The sequence below is a fragment of the Nyctereutes procyonoides genome, unplaced genomic scaffold (genome assembly GCF_905146905.1).
Source record: "Nyctereutes procyonoides isolate TBG_1078 unplaced genomic scaffold, NYPRO_anot_genome, whole genome shotgun sequence".
Classification (NCBI taxonomy): domain Eukaryota; kingdom Metazoa; phylum Chordata; class Mammalia; order Carnivora; family Canidae; genus Nyctereutes; species Nyctereutes procyonoides.
In genome coordinates this window covers 21,750,445-21,770,402 of record NW_026575048.1, presented here as the reverse complement: position 1 = coordinate 21,770,402, position 19,958 = coordinate 21,750,445, and the positions used below count along the sequence as shown (strand labels likewise).

Sequence of the window (19,958 nt, the reverse complement as noted above, 5' to 3'; positions counted from 1 at the left end):
GAACATTGTGTTGGTTGTAGGAGGTGGAATTCAATCACAAATCTTGTGATAATTAACCACTATGACCTTACTGATCTTGGAGATGATATATTTGAGGTTATAAAAACTGATGGAGTAAAAACATATGTAAAAAGTGTTTGGCCTTGCCAGGTTTTTTAAAAGTAAAATGAAGGAGTTAAAAAAAGAAAAAAGAAAAAGGAGTGAGTCTAACATTACTTTTAAAGCAATGCAAGATCTTCGTGTTCTCCAAGAGGGGAAAATGATTCTTTGCAAATTCATGATTTGCCCTGAATAATTTCTTTTACAATAAACTTGGCTGAAACAGTAAATTATCTGTTTCCATGATTCAAACCATACACAGAATAAACCTATACTAATTATTGAAGCTAATAAAATATATAATTGTTCTACATTACTACTACAATCAACCCATAATGACTCTACAAACTCCTCACAAAAACATTTATTAAAATAATTGGAAACAAAAATAATTTTGAAATAATTTTAAAATGAGGTGGAAAGAAAGAAATGTTAAATAACTATAACCTAAATATTATACAAGTTAAGGAAAGTAAAATAATCTTGCTATATAATTAGTGACATGAACAAATTTATGTGGGTAGATTCACAAAACACTAGTCAATAAAGATGGTTCCACTGATCTTAAGTTTCAACTATATCAAAAGGTTTGTGTATTTGTTTTGATTTTCTCCATGTAAATTTTTCCATTTTCATACTGTCAGAGAACAGTGACTTGTGTTTCATAATTTTATGTAGTTGATTTATTTTTGACAATTCTATCACATTTTAAAAAGCCATTAAAAAAACAATTTCCATCTGGAAATTTTAAAAGGTTTAGAGTTTGGCTTCCATAGTGAAGCACTGTGGTACCTCAAAGTATACCACTTTTAGGGTTTAACAGATAATTTTTTTAAAGCAAGGGATTCTAACACTATACTTAATCATATGACCAACATCCTTTAGAACGCCTTCCTAAAGAATGTCCAGAATTTCAGAAGAAAAAAACTACACTCATTCTTCCAATTGAATGGACTTTTATAAATATAGTGCATAATCAAGTATCTTTTCCTTTTATTTGGCTATGGGCTGTGTAAGGCTAGAATACGGACTCACCTTAATGTGGAAGAACCTCAATATACAAAGTTCATTTTTTTACTGAATTATTTTTTTTTAATTCTTTTTTTTTTTTAATTTATTTTTATTTTATTTATTTATGATAGGCACACAGTGAGAGAGAGAGAGAGAGGCAGAGACACAGGCAGATGGAGAAGCAGGCTCCATGCACTGGGAGCCCGACGTGGGATTCGATCCCGGGTCTCCAGGATCGCGCCCTGGGCCAAAGGCAGGCGCCAAACCGCTGCGCCACCCAGGGATCCCTTTTTACTGAATTATTACAGAGTATTCTATGGCTTAAATTAAGTCCCTAGTACATATTATTACATACAGCAGTAGCTTAATAGGACATAATTAACTTATATGGTGAATATCAGTCCAAATACCAGAATCATCAATGTTATAAGAGGTTTCCTGTGAAAATCTTACAGTAATGACAGGATATAGAATATTAGTAAATGCTTTCTAACACAAATTCATACAGCAATTAACATCTTTGAGAAGATAACAATATCTAACAAGAAGATACAATATCTAACATTATTTCTGTTTCAAGACTGTGGACTACACACACATTTATTTCTTCTCCTTTGTAAGACCCACCCTTCCATTAAATGATAATAAAACAGAGAAAATAAGAATCCAAAACAGTATCAAGCAAAGAGAAAGGGAAAAGAGTAGCAATCCGTAGATGAACAATTTCAACAAATGCCTAGGAGGCAGAATGCAGATGGAAGAGTAGTAACTAATGAGACAGGGCAGGGAAAGCTCTGGTTACAATAACATGAGAAAAAGGCTACTGATGAGGGGGAAGCCATCTGTCCTGGTAAACCCATAGAAACTTGTAGTCATCCAGTACATAGAAAGGAAAGAATGAAAAATGGGGCCAAGAATGGGGAAATTAACGTAAAGCTCCATGGGGAATAGTCTATGATACCTGTCCCCCAAAAATGGCATGGTAGCCATGTGTATGCCCCCTCCTAAAAAAAATGTAGGGGATTTTCTAAAGAAACAATGATTTAAGGGAGTGCCAGGAACAGGTGAACTCCTTGATACAACACATAGGGTTTTCTCATACTAAGAGGCAGCCTACCATTAACCTATGAATAAGCTTGGTTCACCCATACAGAAGTCTTAATCAGTTTTTTTGTCTGTCGTAAATGTAAGCAGACAACCAAAACCCAACTCTTATTTAAGGAAAGACTACAGAATAATAGAGAAGGGAAAATGATAAACAAACAAAAATACAATCCCTGGGGAAAATTTAAATAATTAAGAAAACCTTTTTAAAAAGTTACATTCTCTGAAAGCTTTCAAGACATTGTATTCAAAAAATAAGAACAAGACGTTGTGAAAGAGGAGCAGAGAGCAAGAGCAAAAAAGAGCTCTTAGAAACTAAGATACCTAATTACAACTATGGTTAAGTAAAAATTCTCAGAAGGGCTACAGAAAAAGTAGAGAGAGGAATGGAATCAAAGCAAGGTATCTGACTGTGTTCCAACAATTATGCTTTAATCCCACAAAACACAGAATTTTCAATACATAGACTCTACAAAACATGGTCAAATCCAAAAGAATAAATAAAGCAGGTAAACCCCACAGTGATAACTGAATAGGAGCAGGCCTACAGATCATTCATTCAAGCAATTTATAAACAAAGCACAGAAGATAACTCTAGCTTTGAAACAGACAATAAGTTATTAATGTTGACACTACCAAAGGAAAATAATACAAAAGTTAGGAGGTGAAAGAAGAGGAATGGAGAGAAGGGCAGAAGCTAATATATTCATCTCACAAGTAAGGAGCCAAAAAGACACTCTCTGGTTCACGGGAAACTAAATAAAAATATACTAACCCAGAGACTGTGCTTACATAACAACAGTGCTAACTGTGTGCCACTTACAAAGAATGTTCTAGGGGCTGTTCATTTAACTGTACCATACGATGCTCAAAAAGATCCTTAAAAAAAAAGAAAGGAAAAATGTTTAGCCACAGGGTAACCAACATAGGAACACTGTTAGCCATAGGAACCAACAGTGATGATATAACTACATTAAAGGGAAGGAAAGAGAAAGATAAAGAGCATGGTGAAAACAGGGCTGATGCCTCATGTATCAGGGCAGGAAGTCAAAAGATAACAATATCTAAAATTGGCAAGTAAAGAAACAGAGGGCATAAACATTATTTAGACATACAGCAATCATCCCCAGAAGAACTACATACTGAAACAACAACAACAAAATTTAAGTGCTTCCCTTGGGAAAGAGGACTAAACTTGGGAAGAAATGTCACAGAGGACTACTGCTTTCATGTGTAAAAAATTTCTGAACTTTTTACATTTTTTACCATGTGAATGATTCACTTTGATTATTTCTTTTAAATTTAGTTAATATTTTTTTCAAAAATAGTCACAATCTAGAATGTCATACTATCTTATCTCAGGCAGCTGAAATTCTTATGTATTTTAATGGTTTCCAGAGAATGATCTAACAATGCCAGGTTCACAAGTTAGCATGTCCTATATTTTTCACTTAATACTTCATTTGTGATTCTACAGAATACTAAGATGTGGCCCCTGGTGGCCTGTAATTATAAAACACAGTCCACAGTCTGAAAGGCACTATTTACTCATCTGTCCCATCTTGAACATTTATGTTCTTTATTCTTCTTTTTAAGAATGGAGAGATCCCAATACCCTGTTTACTACAAGAATACGCTTAAGAGAGAAAATTCCTGGTGAGATTGAGTGACCAAAGCCACCATTAATTCCACACTGGGCTAGAGCATCAGCAATTGTCATAACAGCAGAAAAGGGCTGATACAACCAAGGCAGGTATTGTGGATGGTGGACTAAATCCAAGGGTAGGTCTCACCTACTATTTATCAAGGTCACAAACTAGTGGTCCAAGAGCTCCAGCCACACCCTACACACATTTGGTTGGATATGCATTATGTTGGCTCATGCCGTTTTTAATTTTTGAAAAAGTAGTCAGCATCCAAAACTGATCTGGATTTCCATTTTTTCTCAACAGAGAAATCAACAGAGGCAGTCCCCTCAAGAAGGGTAGGTGTGCCCCACCACACCTAGCCTGCTCCCTCCCCTCATTTCGGTTACCAGTCCAGCTGTGGTAGCCATTTGCATTTCTGACCCTTGCTATAAAAGAAGAAACCTGTTAGCATTCCTAACCTGTGAAAGAACCTCTAGAGTAGGATTCTTATGCTCAGGTAGCAATCAGAAGTACATCAATGACAATGGTTCTTGGCCGCCTTGGCTCCAGGAAGGAGTTACCAGGAGTGGTGCAGAGCACCCATTTCTATCTAAATATATTTTCTAAATAACCAGGTATCTTAAAGCAGTAGACTCTCTCTATGGGATATTACATAAGATCTGCCAATAGAGAAAAACAAAAATACAAGAATTATCGCATTGACCTAAAAATTTAAAATTTCGGTGAATGCCTATTTCAGGCACTCAGGCAAACAGGTCACTTTGACCACTGACAACTGCCTTACTTTGAATAGAACTAGGATTGAAAGACAAACTTTTTTAAAGTGGTAAATCCTAGTGATAACACTTAGCCAGAAATAAAAACGGAAGCACAAAGTCAGACAACTAGCACTGTAATCTACACTTTCAATAGAATAGTCATCATTTACTTACATTTTAATGTCTCTCCAGCATATGGTATGTGTAGTTTAAATCGGTCACAGTTGGGTCCAGGAGTCAATGATGTGCAGCTTTAAAGAAAAGAAAAGGTTTTGTTTAAAAAGTCCACATATTTGTGATATTTAATAAAGTAAGTAAAAGGTGAGCCTTATAGGTCAAAGTTTAAAACATTGGCTTATAAACAAAATAAAAGTGCTTGATGGTCAAGGAGGCCAAGACAATAAGACTTGCCCCAAAACAAGTAATCCATTTATCTCACAATAAAACTTACACGCTTTCTAATGACAAACACCAACAAAGCTTCAACTACTTCTCTCTCTCCAATAAGTGTATCTTGAATTTTAAAGGAAGTGTATCATCCAAAACAGATCTGTACTCTTTGATGTCAAGAATTGCAATAGTAATTTTATGGACAGACTTTAAATAGCCTCTTTCGCTCAGAACCAAAAGAGTCCACTTTTTTTCTGACACCAGATCATTCTCTCTCCCCAAAGGTAAGGTGCTTCCTCTGGATTTGGCACCCCAGTGACTTCCATCTACAGCAGAGCACAATGCACTGCCCTTGGTTTCAGATAAATTGCAAATTTAAAAGGGGGTTGAATTAGTCCGAGTTTGGTTTCTTTTCAATCTGTTACTCCACAAAGTTATACAATGTTTTTTGTTCTTTCCATAGATTTACAAGATCTTGTTCATGATCTCACAAGTCATAACTTTAACTGCATAACAGCAGTACTGGCTTCATAAATCAGTGTAATATTAATATGAAGTCAACTGAGGAAATTATAAGTCTTCATTTAGTTTTTAAAAACAAGGTTTTTCAATTATAAATAAAAAATGCAAAATTCTTTCATAATTCCAATACTGATTATGAGGCATCTCTGAAAAGGGTATTTTAAGGAACGGGAAGCATTGTTAGAGTAAATGTACCACTTCCCTAGATGGCCACCTTGAAGGCAATAGTCATTTAAAAATAAAGTTAAAAAATGCTGATTCTAAGGGACACAGTTGGGTGGCTCAGTTGGTTAAGTGTCGGCTCTTGAGTTTGGCTCAGGTCAAGATCTCAGGGTCATGAGATCCAGCCCCTGTAGGGCTCCAGGCTCAGTGCAGTCTGCCTGCGGTTATCTCTCTCCCTACCCCCTCTACTCCTCCCCCACTCAAAAGCCTGGGCAAAATAAATAAATAAATAAAATAAAATAAAAATAAAAAAATAAAAAGAATTTTTAAAAAGCCTGGGCATGCATGCACGTGCTCTTTCTCAAAAAAAAAAAAAATTGACTTAAAAAAACTAATTCAGATCTCAGATTTACCATTACTTTTTCCCAAAACTATCTGAGTGTGAAAGAGAAAAGACCAGATGGAAAGTTTAACTCAGATGTATTTAACATAAATCACTAGGATGATTATTCCTCTTATCTTTAGGGGATAATTAAAAAACACCAGTTTACAAATGAAACAACAAAGTTGCTCTAGTAACTGCACAGTAACCTCTTTCAATTTCTTACAGGTTTTAAGAACACATTCTCCTTTACCGTTCAATATAAAAAATTCTTTGGGGTACATTTTATTAAAGGTACTAAAATATTTCTCTTAGGCACCTGGGTTGCTCCAAGGTTAGGCGTCTGCCTTCAGCTCAGAGCATGATCCCCAGTGTGGGGATCAAGTCCCCCATCAGGCACCCTGTGTATAGCCTGCTTCTCCCTCTGCCTATGTCTTTGCCTCTCCCTCTGTGCCTCTTATGAATAAATAAATAAAATCTTTAAGAAATAATAAAATATTTCCCTTATAGTATAATCTTTTCTAGCCCCTAGAACAGCAGTTATTGGAAAACACATAAATTAAAGCATTATGAAATATAAACTATGATCTAATGATAGAAATGACCCTATAAGCAACACTAAGAATTTTTTCTCTTACATATATTCAAAGAACAATGCTTTAAAATTATTTTTCAATAAAAAATAAACACCATTCACAATCGAGCATCTCTTTTTGAAGATCAAATTATCTACCTATCTTACATAGCTTAGCAACTGAAGCTATTAATAGTACAGGAAATCCTCACAATTAATTTGATTCTAGTTTGAATAACTCGTCCTTCTTCAATGTGAAATCAGTTTCTGAGTTGTTATATTCACTGTTTGGACCACCTTTTGGGTTATTTACTTTATGCTTTAACTAGGACTAAAAAGTGCTTTATGCTCTGCCCCTTCACCCTCCTCCCTTCCTATGTGAACAGTTGGCTCCAGACACCCTAGGGTGTTAAAAAGTGCATTTCTCCACCTGAGTGATTCGCTCACTGATTTTTTTTTTCCACCTAGGTGGGTAGAAAGATTTACTGAGGTTTGTTGTATGTGTGAGGAATACAGGGTGGACAAAACAGACATCTCCAGTCCTATGGAACTTACATTCTGGCAAAGGGAAAAAGAAGGGATAAACCAGAGACAAAGAAATAAAGATGGTTCAAGATTGCTAAATGTTATAAAGAAAATAAACCAGTGTTGCAGTGGAACAGGAGCTATATTGCCCCGGAAGACTAGAGAAGACCTCCTTCCCAGGAGGTGAAATCTGAAACCTACATAACTATCACCAAGGGTCCCACCAGGGCCAGTTCTGGGCCAGAGCCCTCTAGGCAGAGGATACAGCTGGTGCAAAGGCGTGAAGGCAGGAAAAAGTCTGATAGATCTCAGGGAAAAAATCTTGGTATGTCTGAGCGATGCAACTAAAGCAGAGTGAATGAATAAGGGAGAGAACAGCAAGAGATCAGGACAAGGGGTAAGCAAGACAGATCTTGCAGAGCCTTGTAGGTGGTGGCAATTAATTCAGATTTTATTCCAAGCCCAAAGGAGGGTTTTAAGAACAGTAATAGTATCTGATTTTGTGCTTTTTAAGAGATCATCCCGCCTACTCTAAGGACAAGACAAAGAGATTGTAAGGATGTCAAACAAAAACCAAGAGGAATCCATTTCAGGAAAGAAAGATGATGGATACTTCAACTAGGGGAGCAGCAGTGCCAATGGAAAGATGTGGATTTACTCAGGAAGGTCATCTAGGAGGGAAGCAAGTTTAGGAAGAAGGGCAATCAAGAGTAGATGGTATGAGACAACAGCCAAATCATATATGGAAACAGAGCCAGAGTAATGGGTAGGCCTGCCAATCCATAAGAGCCATGAAAACATCACAGAGAAGACAGAAGAAAAATCTGCCAAAACTGACTTCAGAGTGAGTGTTGTGTATTGTTGAAAAGATCACTCACTTGGTGTGGGGACAAGGGCAGAGGCCATACTACCCAGAGAGCATTCCCAAGTTAAAATGGCTAATCTCTAGTTAATTGCAGGTTTCTGTTTTGCTATAGGAATTTAGGGCCAAGAGCTTAACTGTTCAAGGAAACAGGGCAAAGACTACGCTGCCATTAGCAGGTCTCTCTCCCCTACACAGAACTCAGTTTCTCAAATGAAATGTTGAACAAATATTTTAAATATCTATTATGCTCTATCTTCCATATTACCCAGGTTAAACAGCTTTATGGGAAATAAACCAATGTCATGTTACTTAAAGGTTCTAAGATTAAACTAAAATGTTTCCCCTTCTTTAAAATTACTTCTGCCTAAAGTTGGTTTTGGGGCAGCCCCAATGGCTCAGCGGTTTAGTGCCACCTTCAGCCTAGGACGTGATCCTGGAGACCTGGGATCCTGTCCCACGTCAGGCTCCCTGCATGGAGCCTGCTTCTCTCTCTGCCTGTGTCTCTGCCTCTCGCTCTCTGTGTTTTTCTCATGAATAAATAAATAAAATATAAATAAATAAATAAATATATACATAAATAAAGTTGGTTTTGGTCACGTATTTAATTTACTATGAAATTTCAAATCACATTCAAGGACGGCATTAGTTTTTCTGTTACTCAAGAAAGGGCATGGGTTAAAAAAGATCAAAGAATACATATGAACAGTAAGATTCCACTTATGGAAAAGAGAAATCTGTGTGTGTGTGTGTGTGTGTGTGTGTGTGTGTGTGTGTGTCTATCCACATAAACAGATTTCAGGAGAGTCACCAAAGTATGGCAGGATTTGGGGTAATTTTTACAACATTCTTTGATTACATTTCTGTGCTGCTTTGATTTTTATGATGAACATGGACTATTTTATATTTAAATAAATATTTTAAAGTTAACTGGATCATTTTTATATTTGACTAGATGGCTTGACTTATCTTTTTCCTCTAAAGAGCTTCACTCTTAAAAAAAAAATAAAAAAAATTAAAAAAAAAAAGAGCTTCACTCTTTAGTGAGAAGGAAAAACTGCAAGGGTAATCTGCTGATGAAGTCTTCAAGTAAAATATATAGAGAGGTCTTTATATTGTATGTCAAAATTTCACACCACTAATACTTATTATCCTTCATGGTTTCATTGTGTCAGAGTTTGGGAATGGCCTGACTGAGCAGTTCTGGTGTAAGGTCTCCCAGGATACTGCAATCAGACGTCATCAACAGATAACTAATATAGTGGAGAAGTTCATTCATCTAGAAAATCGTTTCCTTATATAAGTACAAAAAAGCTACTAAATAACCCAGCTGCTGGCTTCATTAAAATTATATTTGTATAGTGGCAACTTGTCCTAACACAGATCTAAGAGTTAAAAACCAATATTCCAAACGGAGTATCTTTAAGTAATAAGTTAACTTTAAATGATTTAAAAATTTCTGACGATCAAAATGTAACTCTCAATTTGTCTCTCAACTAAATTTCCCGAGCGCTTACCACTTGTCAGGCACTGTGCTAGGTGCACAGAATACAACAGTGATGAAGACAAAAAACATCACGGCATTAGATTGGGAAAAAAAATTTTGGCATGAAGACTATGCTTTAAAAATATATCTTTTACTAAATTGGAATTACCTCAATATACTGGGAATGTACCATTTTAAAGTTTAACACCTGGGAGATTAGAGGAAGTTAAACTACCACATTCTACAGATTCCAAAAGTGGGAAGTATCAAGTGGGAATCCCTGATCACATCAGAACCGGTAGTTTACTATGGTACTTTATTACAGAAATTACAGCCAGCTAACCACAGATACAGTAAAATGTTTAGCATACTACCTCCATATACTCTTGTCCCTACCATATCTTACCTTACATCTAATCACGACTCCCAAGATTATTCTTTATCTATTTTCCAATTGTAGTTTGTCCTCCCAACCACATCATAGGATTCATAGTGCCAAAACAGTTTTATACTTTTTATAATGTCCTAGTGTAGCATCTAGCACCATACTAAGCATCTAGCACTAATGACATTATAGCACATACTTAACATCATACACTAAACTCAAAACTGTCATTTTATAGATGATGACAGTGAAACCCAAGGGTCTCACATGTGCTAGTGAGAACATGGGGACCAGGAACCATTCCCAGGGTGCTCTGGTCACATTTCAGTCTCTCTGACTTAGGCATATTTGGTCATCTGTAAATCTCCAGCAGCCAGCACTGGTGTTCGGGACATGGATATTCATTCCATCAACCATGCATGGAGATAAAGGTTTGATAAGTGAATGCATAAACTTTGACTCCCAGTCTGGGGCTCTTTTCATGACATAAACTAATGATTTTACTGGAGTTGGGAAGATGCTCTTAACCTCACCTCTGAGACCAAAGTACGATTATTTGTAAAAGGTCCTCCCTTTGAAGGGCTGTATGTGTGACCCAGAATTTATATTTAAAGTCACTTCCTAAAATTACTCTATTTTCACAATAAATAATGACAAAAGGTGTTAACATTTATAAAGCATTTGCTATGTGGCAGGTACTATTCTAAATTCTTTAATTAGACTGAACTATTCAAACCCAAAGCAACCTTCAGAGAAAGATGCTATTATTACCTCCACTTTACAGATGAGCAAACTGAGGCACAGTATCTTGCTAGTTAGTGACAGAGCTTAGATCCAAACCTAGGATGTCTGGCTCCAGGGCCTATTCTCTTCTTTTTTTTTTTTTTTTTTTTTTTAGATTTTATTTATTCATTCATGAGAGACACAAAGAGGGAAGCAGAGACATAGGCAGAGGGAGAAGCAGGCTCCATGCAGGGAGCCCGATGTGGGACTGGATCCTGGGTCTCCAGGATCACGCCCTGGGCCGAAGGCAGGTGCTAAACTGCTGAGCCACCCAGAGATCCCCCAGGGCCTATTTTCTTAAACTCTCAATCATCTTTCAATAATTAAAGGGGAAACCATCAGAATTAGTAAAAAATGTGAATTATAAATTTGTCAATAAAAGCCACTTTATGAAGTACCTAAAATAATAAAAAGTAAAAGCTGACAGAATGTTGCAAAAAAGAGTGCTCTATCACGTGAGCTTCAGTGAAATGAAAATGATTAATCAGTAATAAGTATAAGAACTGTATACACATGTAAATCAATGATGCAAAGGCAGGAACAAGGTGCTCCTAATTTGATTAAACAAGGCTCTGCAATGTTAACACTATTAACTTATTTAGCAAGCCCTTTAAACAAACAGTGAAAGTAAATTTGGATTTGAATCATCTTTAAATTATTACTTATTCATAGTTCCTGAGATCTGACTCAAATTATTAAGGTATTGCTACAAACAGGAAAAGTTGGCAATTTCACTACAGTTTATAGGATTTTAGTGACAGCCAAGAATTAATCTTGATTAACAGTTATACAAAAATATTCTACAACCTTTAAGACATTAGCATTTTTAAGAGAATGCAAAATACATGCTTTCTAATTTGATACTAACTCTATTATTCGATAATGCTTTCTGGAAAAAGAGTGATTTAAAACATTTCTCCTCTGCAAGCCATTAGAAAAGAACAAAGTAGATGAGTCCAGGGTTCCTTCCCTGAGTCTACGTCAGTTTCCTTTACGCTATTAATTTACCACTTGGCACGTTCTCCTACATAGCTTCCTGTTTTCTTGATAATGACGTTTGTGCTTAACCAACAATATTCACCAGCAGCTGAGAAGGAAGTCCTCAGCTTTGGCAACCTAAAATCACAGGTAACTATGAAACAAGATCAGCTCAGAGACCAATAACTGGCTGCTACATGAATGTGAAGTCACAAATTAGAATGGATTCTTGTTAGCTCATATTTACCAACCTTTTCATTTTACAGAATTTCTTTCCTCTGAGTTAACTCTATCATCAATGATTCCACTCAGACTAAAGCATTTTCAAAATTATCACAGCTTCCAGACTGAAAGGCACAGCAAAGAAGCTTGAAGAGTGCCTCAGGCTATCTCAACAGCTACCAAATCATCTGCAAAACAGTCATCTGATCTGCAAAGCCATCTCAACTTCTGACTCACAGGATCTTACACTCTCAGCCTTATGAGAAGGGAGTTTTGGCCCATCAAAAACCTGCTGGGTCAAATTTAGGCTTTCTACAAGGGGACTCATGAATTAAAATAGGTAAAAAAGGACCAAAAAACATTGCACTGAGATTTTTTTACATCGTTCAGAAGAATGGCACTATTTGCTTGATGACATATGATGTTCCTGATACACCAAATATATCCTCTACATCTCCAAAGCCTGAAATCTATTTCTAGGCCCTACTAGAAAGTGATGGATTCAGTTCTTAGCATAGGATTCCAAAATGCCATTACCAAAATATGTGACTCAGCTCAGAATGTTTTAAAAATTATAAAATTAAAATATTCAAAAAAAGTGTTTGCCAGTTCATGTGGCATCAACTGTTCTTCCCAGTTTATATGCTGTATCTCCATTTATAAATGATAGACTTCAATCCTAAAGTAGGGAACGTTTTTAAGTGTTAGTAGGTGTTCCTATAACAAAAACATGGTTTAATTTACAGTATGATTCCAGTAGGAATGAGAGTTTCAAAAACTATTTTTAACAGTTAACTGGGAGGGGGAAAATCTTAATATTTTGAGACAGATGCTTAGCTCATTAATGTTCTTTCTTCTTTTCTAATATGTGCACTTACTTCACTCTGTTAACAGAATAAAAGAGAAAATTAATAGGATTATCTCAATTAGTACAGGATAAATATTTGATAAAATTAAATATCTATTTATGATTTTAAAGACTTTGAAAAGGATAAAAAAAGAAAATAAGGATAAAAAAGGAACTATTCCTTAATATGATAAAGACCATCTACAAAAAAAACCTATAACAAGATCACATTTAATAACAAAATGTTACATTTTTCCTTTTGAGACAGAGAACAAGATGTTATCTGATCTTAACACTTTTATTCAACATCATACCGGCAATCCTAGCAAGTGCAGAGCAGCATGGGAAAATAAGGGTATATATATTGGAAAGGAAGAAATAAAACTATACTTATGTGTAAATAATAGGACTGTGCATATAGGAAGCGTTTTAATACATATTTTTTTAATTTTTATTTATTTATGATAGTCACACAGAGAAAGAGAGAGAGACAGAGACATAGGCAGAGGGAGAAGCAGGCTCCATGCACCGGGAGCCCGACGTGGGATTCGATCCCGGGTCTCCAGGATCGCGCCCTGGGCCAAAGGCAGGAGCTAAACCACTGCGCCACCCAGGGTTCCCTAGAAAATGTTTTAAATATTCATAGGCATTATTGGAAATATGTGCATTTAGCAAAGTTGCTAGACAAAGGACATACATAAAAATCAACTGTAGACTATATACACATATCTACACACCATCAACAATCAGTTAAAAAATAAAAACATTTAGGGGCACCTGGATGGCTCAGTCTGTTAAGCATCTGCCTTCAGCTCAGGTCACAGTCCCAGGGTCCTAGAGTTCAAGCCCCATGTTGGGCTCCCTGCTCAGCAGGGAGGCTCCTTTCCCTCTCCCTTTGCCCCTCTCCTTACTCCTGTGTTCTCTCTCACTCTCTCTGTCAAATAAATAAATAAAATCTTTTTAAAAATAAAAATAAAATCTTTTAGAAAGAGGCCATCAAAAATAACATCAAACTATCAAATATATAGAAATGTCACAAAAGATGTACAAGATCTCTACATAGAAAGCTATTATTAGAAGAAAATAAATGAATATAGGTATGTTCATGATTAAAACACACATAATGGAAAGATGTTAGTTCCCCTCAATTAATCTGAAACCTGAGAGGCAGATTTTAAAATGTAAATAGAATACCAAGAACCAAGAATAGACCAAATTCTCTGGAAGAAGAAAAATGTGACAGGATTATACACAATACCCCAAAACTGGAAGTAACCCAAGTGTCCATCGAGATGAATGGATAAACAAAATGTGACATATATGTGTAATAGAATATTATTTAATAGCTTTAAAAAGGAAAGAAATTTTGACACATGCTACAACATGGATAAATCTTGAAGATAGTATGCTAAGTGAAATAAACCAGTTACAAAAAGACAAATACTACAGGATTTCATTCATATGAGATCCTTAGAGTCATCAAATTCAAAGACATAGAGAGAATGGTAGTTGCTAAGAGCTGAGGGAGGGTACAATAGACAGTATTTAACGAGTACAGAGTTTCAATTTTGCAAGAGGAAAAAGTTCTGGAAATACATGGTGATGATGGTTGCACAACAATGTGAATGTTCTTAATGCTGTGAACTGTAAACTTAAAAATGGTTAAAATGATAATTTTTATGTTTTTTTACCACAATAAGGAAAAAAAACTTATTGGGGAACTTGCTCCACTGGATATTAAAAATTACTATAAATCTTAGTAATTAAAATATTGGTATTGATACAAAGACAAAGTCCAGAGACAGATCCTCATGTATCTGGACACTCAAATTTTTTTTTAAGATTTTATTTATTTATTTGACAAAGAGAGGAGAGCACAAGCAGGGAGAGTGGCAGGCAGAGGGAGAAGTAGGCTCCTGCTGAGCAGGGAGCCCAACTATGTGGAGCTCAAGCCCAGGACCCCAGGATCATGACCCAAGCCAAAGGAGAACATTTAACTGACTGACCCACCCAGCCACTCCTGGACACTTAATTTACGATAAAAGCATCTCTGCACAGTAAGGAAAGGAAATTGTTTTCAATAAATGGTGCTGAATTGGCTGGACATACTAACAGGGAAAAATACGAAACTTAATCCCTACCCCATACCATTCATAAGAATCAAGTTCAAGTGAACTGAAGCTCTGAATGGGAAAAGCAAAAGCAAAATATTTTTAGGAGATAATGGGGGAAGGTTAATTGGGTAAATAGAAAAATATCTTCAAGAACTTGGGGTGAACAAAAATTCCCAAAAAGTACTACTATGAAGGAAAAGATGAGTAAACTGGATTATATTAATATTAGATTTTCTGTTCATAAAAAAATAGTGAAAAGACAAACCACAGAAAGAAGATATTTGAAACATACAAAATTGATATTAAAATATATAAAGAACTCCTGTAAATTGGTAAGAGCTTTTCTCTAGAAGTTAGCAGACCTGAAAAAACACTTCATAAAAAGGGATCCAAATGACCAATAAACATGAAAAAGTGCTTAACCTAATTAGTCACAAGAGAAATGCTATTTAAATCTACAATAAGGCACACATCACACCCATCAGAGTGGTTAAAATCAAACCGACACTACCAAGTGGGATTAAAAACTGATCTTATGGCATAGTGTATACAGCCAACATGGCATTTCTTTCATTAATATCTATATATTTTTGCAGATTTCCTTTTTGGGTATGACAGGTGAAAATACCATATTATAAGTAATATAAATTACTTTTACAATATTGCTTATTTCATTTTATGTCATTCTTTCTAATTTATATTTTATATATGTTTCATAACATAAGTATATTTTATAATTAAATAAGTATACGTGTATTGAGGGTTCATAAATTATTTAAGGTACATAATCAAAAAGTTTAGAGATTACAGCTACAAGAGTACAGAAAGGAGTCTATTCTCTAGAACCTCAAATTGTAAATCAGAAGACAAAAATCAAACCCATGAAAGTCAAACAAGCACAATTTAAATAACAGCTCAAGACAACAACAGATACAAGTCACAAAGCAATTAACATGATTAATTGCCAAATTAGTGGTTAAAGAAAAGAAGCACAATAGAAGTTGCCAGAGCAGAGAAACCACTTTTAACTGGGATAATCAAGGAAGGTTCACTGGAATACAAGACTGGCCTCTAAGAATGACTTGGATCCAGTCAAGTTGGGTAGCAGAGGGAAAATACTTACTTATTGTCCTTAGGTAAGGACAAAACCAAGGAGACAGAGACTCAGCTAAATTGAAAGCTCTGTAATGAAACAGTCTATTATACCTTGGATCCTTTAGTGCCCAGCAGCCCACCTGCTGGCACACAGGAGGCACCTGATAAGTGCCTCATAAACAGTGCAGGTGAACAAGTGGAGCTGGTGATGACAAGCACACTCCAAGGTCATGTCAAAGTCAAAACAAATTACATAAATTTCCTGAACTGATTCCTATCCAACTGTGGGAATGCTGGTCATTCTTCCATTAATAAATGTTATAAGAAATACCAGGGGAGCGTCTGGGTGACTCAGTCGGTTAAGCATCTGCCTTTGGCTCCAGTCATGATCCCGGGCTCCTGGGATCAAGTCTCACACTGGGCTCCCTGCTCAGTGGGAAGCCTGCTTCTCCCTCTGCCCCCACCCTCCCCCATGCTCTCTCTCTAATAAATAAATAAAATCTTTTCAAAAAAGAAATCCCCGGGGACAAGGCCAACTTACATACTATTTCTATACATTTAATGTGCATCATAATTTTATAAAAAGTAATTTTTATACTAAACTTTTAATTTGTTCAGTAAAAATATTCCTGTAAACTTTTTAGGTCACCAATTTCATCCCTTGACCCAAAACACGTCCTAAATGGATGTATTCCCAATTCTTTGAATTCTGGAGGCTTTATATTTTATACTTGTATATTATGTATCAAAATCCCAATCTCAATTCCTGTTCCTCAGAGAGAAGGAGGAAAGTAGCTTGGCATGGAGCTCAGATTCTCAAGGGAATGAACTAGAAGAATTGTGATGGTTCCCTTACTAGCTTTCCTGATGTTTGCTTCATTTATGTTTGCATCTCCACAGTACCTCTCACTAAGTACTCGGTATATGCTTTTCTTATGAAAAATACATTTGGGTAAATATGAACCGTACAAGGGCAGGGTACAGAAAAAAACAGATGGCAACTGGTAGAGGTGGGGGGGAAGAACGAGAACAAGGAAAAAAAAGCGTTAGAATGAGCTGTAGTGGAAACAGAGAAGGTAGAGGGGAAAAAATGGAAAAAAGAGAGTGGAAGAGTAGAAATAGAAGGAAAGAGGGGAATTGATAGATTCTGAAGTGCCATTACAGGACTCTCCTTCCTGTTGGTGAAAGGTGTCTTCTAAAGATGGAAGAAAAGTTTATTGGCCTTTTTTTTTTTAGATTTTATTTATTTGAGAGAGAGATAGCAAGAGAGAACATGGGGGGGCAGTGTTAGGGTGGGAGAAAGAGTGGGGGAAAAAACAGGTTCCTCACTGAGCAGGGAGCCAGACACAGGTCTCAATCCCAGGACCCTGGGAGCACGACCTGAGCCAAAGGCTGATGCTTAACTTGATTTAGCCACCCAGGTGCACCAAGAAAAGTTTTTTTAAATCCTCAAACTCTTCTAATTAAGTGATTACAAAAAGACTTAGCATCTGCTTTATGAGCATTATCAGGAACTGGAGGATAACAGGATAAATGTGCACCCATGTATTTTGAGGTTTTCAATGGTTTGGGGGGATTTTTTTTCTTAGATTGCTGCTTGATATACTATCGTTACACACTATGAATTTTTCAGCCCTGTTCAAGTTAAGCAATTTGTCTCTTCCCCAGGATCATGACTTGAGCCGCAGACAGACCCTCAACCGACTGAGCCACCCAGGCGTCCCACACAGGGCATTTAGAACAGAACATAGCACATAGTAGATACTTACTATTATGATTACTCAAAAGCACAAACTGCAAAGTCAAAAATACGGGAGAGTCTATTTCAAACACTATTTTCATTAAACCCTTAATTCACTTGGCTGATAATTTTCAGAATTTAAAAAAACAAAAAAACTTCAACTGACCCTCTTGCCTCAATTACTATGCCTTCTTCATTTCACAGACAAAAATTCTCAGAGGTAATCCAGTTAACAAGAAATTGAATCAGAGCAATAAAATGATTTTCCTAGGTCCAAAAGCAAATCTAATGGAGCCCATAGTGCACGGAGCAGGAGACTCACAGAAGAGTATAAAGATGGAATATCTAAGTGGTAGGGTAAGAAGAGACTAGAAGGAGTTGTCAGAGAAAAAAACAAAGAGGGAAAGCCTCTGGTCTAGAGCAGAGGCCTTCAAACTTTTTTTACACAGTAAGAAACTTTTAAATCACTATTTTATATCACCACTTGGTACACATATATGTAATATGCATATATGTACATATACATGTTTATTAGTGTGTATATAAATTGAAACAAGTATGCTTTAATACTTAGCTTTATTACGTGAAATTCAGATATTTTGTTCAATTCTATTTCTTTTTTTTTATTTGAATCAACACCCACTAAAGTGATTTCATAACATACCAGTGAACCACAATCTACCAATGGTTTGTAACACACAGCTCATTCCAATACATCCTCAAAGAATGTAGCTTCCAGAAAAATGAAGATAACAGTACTCTACTCCACATTAGTCAAAACTATTACTAGAAAACTTCACTCAGTTGTAGGTGTTACACTTAAAAAATAAACAAACAAACAAACGTGGGGCACCTGTCTGGCTCAGATAGAAGAGCATGTGACCCTTGAATTCAGGGTCATGAGTCTGAGCCCTACACTGAGTATAGAGATTACTTTAAAATAAAACCTTTACAAAAAGAAAAAAAAAAGCAGAAAAGGTAACTATTGCATACATTTTGCTAGATTTAAGATTCATGTATATTCTGCCTATAGCTGATATCTAAAAAAGTTTTCTTTAAATCCAAGGTGGGTTACTGACCCATAAAAGGGAAATAACTACGTATATAGGTATGTATACATGTATACACTCTACACAAATAAGAAATAGCTTTTCCTTTCTTATGTCTTTTTTACTGGTCAGGACTTTTTTAAAATATATTTGAATTTATTATTTTTTTTGTTTTATGGCTTGTGGACTGTCATAGAATGATCTTCCTCACTCTAATACTTTTTAAACTACCTTATTTTCTTATGGCTAAATGAGATTTTTTAAATGTGGCATGTCAGGTAAATAATGCAATTTAATCACAAAGACTTTTAAATAATTATCATTAGTATACATGTAAAAAACCATGGTCATTGCCAAAACCTAAAAATCTATAGTTCCAGGGATTCAAAATACATTCAAAATACAGTCTAAAATACTGGCATTTTATCAGAAAGTATCAAGTAAGTTCCTTACATATATTCTATATTTTAAAGTCACTAGAACAGTTAAATAATATCTTCTTGACTAAATACACACATATATATTATATATATAATAACTTATATATAAAATATAATAATTATATGTATATAAAATATATATATATTACAGATAATCCTGACAGATATCTGAGTTACCTCCTGTAAGTTATCACTATAGAAGAAATAACATGCTAATTCATTTCATTGACAGACACAAGTGATCTTTAGATTTGAGTCACATAATATTTTCTCTCTACTTAGTAGATCAATGTTTTGTGAATGGTGAGTTGGCATAAAGCTTATTGTTCTTTAAAATTATGCTCTCAATGAATTCATTCTTGGGATCTTCTACAAAATATGTGGAATTCTAGATTTTTTTTGCATGTAATGGGAAATATTCTTTATTCTTTTTTCCAGATATTTATGCATTAGCCTCCTATTGGCTTTCCTAATTACTAACACTTCTCCAAGTAAACCATACAGATCCTCTCCTCTTTTATTTATTTATTCTTTCTTTTCACGTCATTCAGTTCCAGGTGTTACACTGGAAGAAAGACAGAGACTAACTGGATCTCAATGGGAAGAAGCCAGCGAGGATGCTGAAAAGGACATGAATTATATGGTTATCAGCAGACTCCATGTCAGACTACAGAAGATAAAAATATAACACACGATAGCTACTTCATTTATTTGAAGTGTCGTCACATGGAGGATTGATTAAGCTTGTTCTGTATTGTGCCACGTGGTACAAGTGACACA

General features: G+C 35.7%; 1 protein-coding gene across 3 annotated transcripts in view; it reads right to left on the bottom strand.

Moving 5' to 3' along the window:
- The window catches only part of BABAM2 (BRISC and BRCA1 A complex member 2), a 408,818-nt gene that overhangs the window by 362,443 nt on the left and 26,417 nt on the right, over positions 1–19,958 (bottom strand). For all 3 annotated transcript variants that reach the window (XM_055326951.1, XM_055326952.1, XM_055326953.1), the window contains exon 3: positions 4,796–4,872. In XM_055326951.1, coding sequence (XP_055182926.1) covers positions 4,796–4,872 — 77 coding nt within the window. The remainder of the gene's footprint in view (positions 1–4,795; positions 4,873–19,958) is intronic.